This window comes from Penaeus japonicus, unplaced genomic scaffold (assembly GCF_977035675.1).
Source record: "Penaeus japonicus unplaced genomic scaffold, GWHDUDI00000001_assembly GWHDUDI00000010, whole genome shotgun sequence".
NCBI lineage: Eukaryota > Metazoa > Arthropoda > Malacostraca > Decapoda > Penaeidae > Penaeus > Penaeus japonicus.
Genome location: NW_028234412.1, coordinates 8,148,439 through 8,149,702, shown reverse-complemented (window position 1 = coordinate 8,149,702; position 1,264 = coordinate 8,148,439). Strand labels below are relative to the sequence as shown.

Below are 1,264 nucleotides of genomic sequence, written 5' to 3'. Positions count from 1 at the left end.
TAAATATAACATGCCGATGAGACGTTAGTGTTAGTGTGATATTGATATCAATATGATGATACTGACAACAATGAGTATAATGATTATAACGGTAGTCGTAATAGTTATGATAATGATTATGGTAATAATAATGACAATAACGAAGATGGCTTTATGACACTAATATTAGTAATATCCAATATAAAACTTTTTCGATGATAGTAATCAAATAAGCAGAACAAATCTTAATAACTAAATAGCATCACACCATCACAAAACATTGATAGCATGATACAGGAAAAAGGAAAACAAGAGATTTAATTTAAAATGATCTGATTGCCGGATCTTTCTCTTTATTTGGAGAGTATTTCAATCTATATTTTCTTCCAGTCCTCCATTTCTCTCTCCCTGATGGCATACAAAATCCAATTTTAATCTGCCGATGGTGTTTCTCCTTTTTTTCGCGCTACATCCGCGCGGAGGCTCCCAGCGTCCGAATGGCATCCAGACACTCGTTCACCGAACACTCTCCCGCCACGCAGAAGCCGCGGTCGCCATCGAACACGTGGCCGTCTGAACAGGACAGCGGCTCTCCCACCGCACTCCCTGAGACGCAGATATGGAAGCGACTGCAGTCTACCGTGTCTGCGAACGCGCCGTCGTCACAACCGCACACGAAGGCAGGAGGTCGAAAGTCTTCCGGGGACACGCATTTCGCTGCGCCTTCGTCGTACAGGTCGCCGGTGTCGCATTCGAACACTTGCGCCTGCTCGCCGGGCGCCGCGCATGCGTAGTAGGAGGTGCATGTCAGCTTGAAGAATCCGACCTGCAGTTTTTGTTGTTTTGTTATCATTATCATCATCACCTTTCTTATCATGATAACCACTATAAATACCAGATATCATTAACAATAGCATTACCATCAATAACTAAACATAATAACACTAAACGACAAGGAAAACACGAAGTAATAACTAATCTAACCTTCTCCAAGAAAAAAAAACAAAAACAAAAAAACAAAAGAAAAACGACACGACTGTCCCTCCGCGACAAACATAACTCACTCCACTACAAACGATGGGCTCGGGAGTCGTGGTGGTCGTCGCCAAACCGCACGCTATCCCGACGGCGTCAAACACTTCCCACTCCTGACAGGACGAGGACACTTGACTCCCGTCGGGTAAGCACATCACGAACTTCCGCGGGTCGTACGGGTCGGCCAGAAAGCCTTCGTCGGTCGGGCAGGCACAGGAACCGGCTTCGGGGGCGTCCTTCTCGTAACAGG

At 45.5% G+C, this 1,264-nt stretch overlaps 1 protein-coding gene across 1 annotated transcript in view; it reads right to left on the bottom strand.

The window, feature by feature from the left end:
- Positions 1 to 295: 295 nt before the first annotated feature.
- The window catches only part of LOC122260495 (uncharacterized), a 3,674-nt gene continuing 2,705 nt past the window's right edge, over positions 296 to 1,264 (bottom strand). The window contains exons 4-5 of the mRNA XM_043027805.2: positions 1,044 to 1,264; positions 296 to 805 (exon numbers count right to left, since the gene is read on the bottom strand). The exon at positions 1,044 to 1,264 is cut by the window's right edge and continues 28 nt beyond it. Of these exons, the coding sequence (XP_042883739.2) occupies positions 446 to 805; positions 1,044 to 1,264 (581 nt within the window). The 3' untranslated portion in view covers positions 296 to 445. The remainder of the gene's footprint in view (positions 806 to 1,043) is intronic.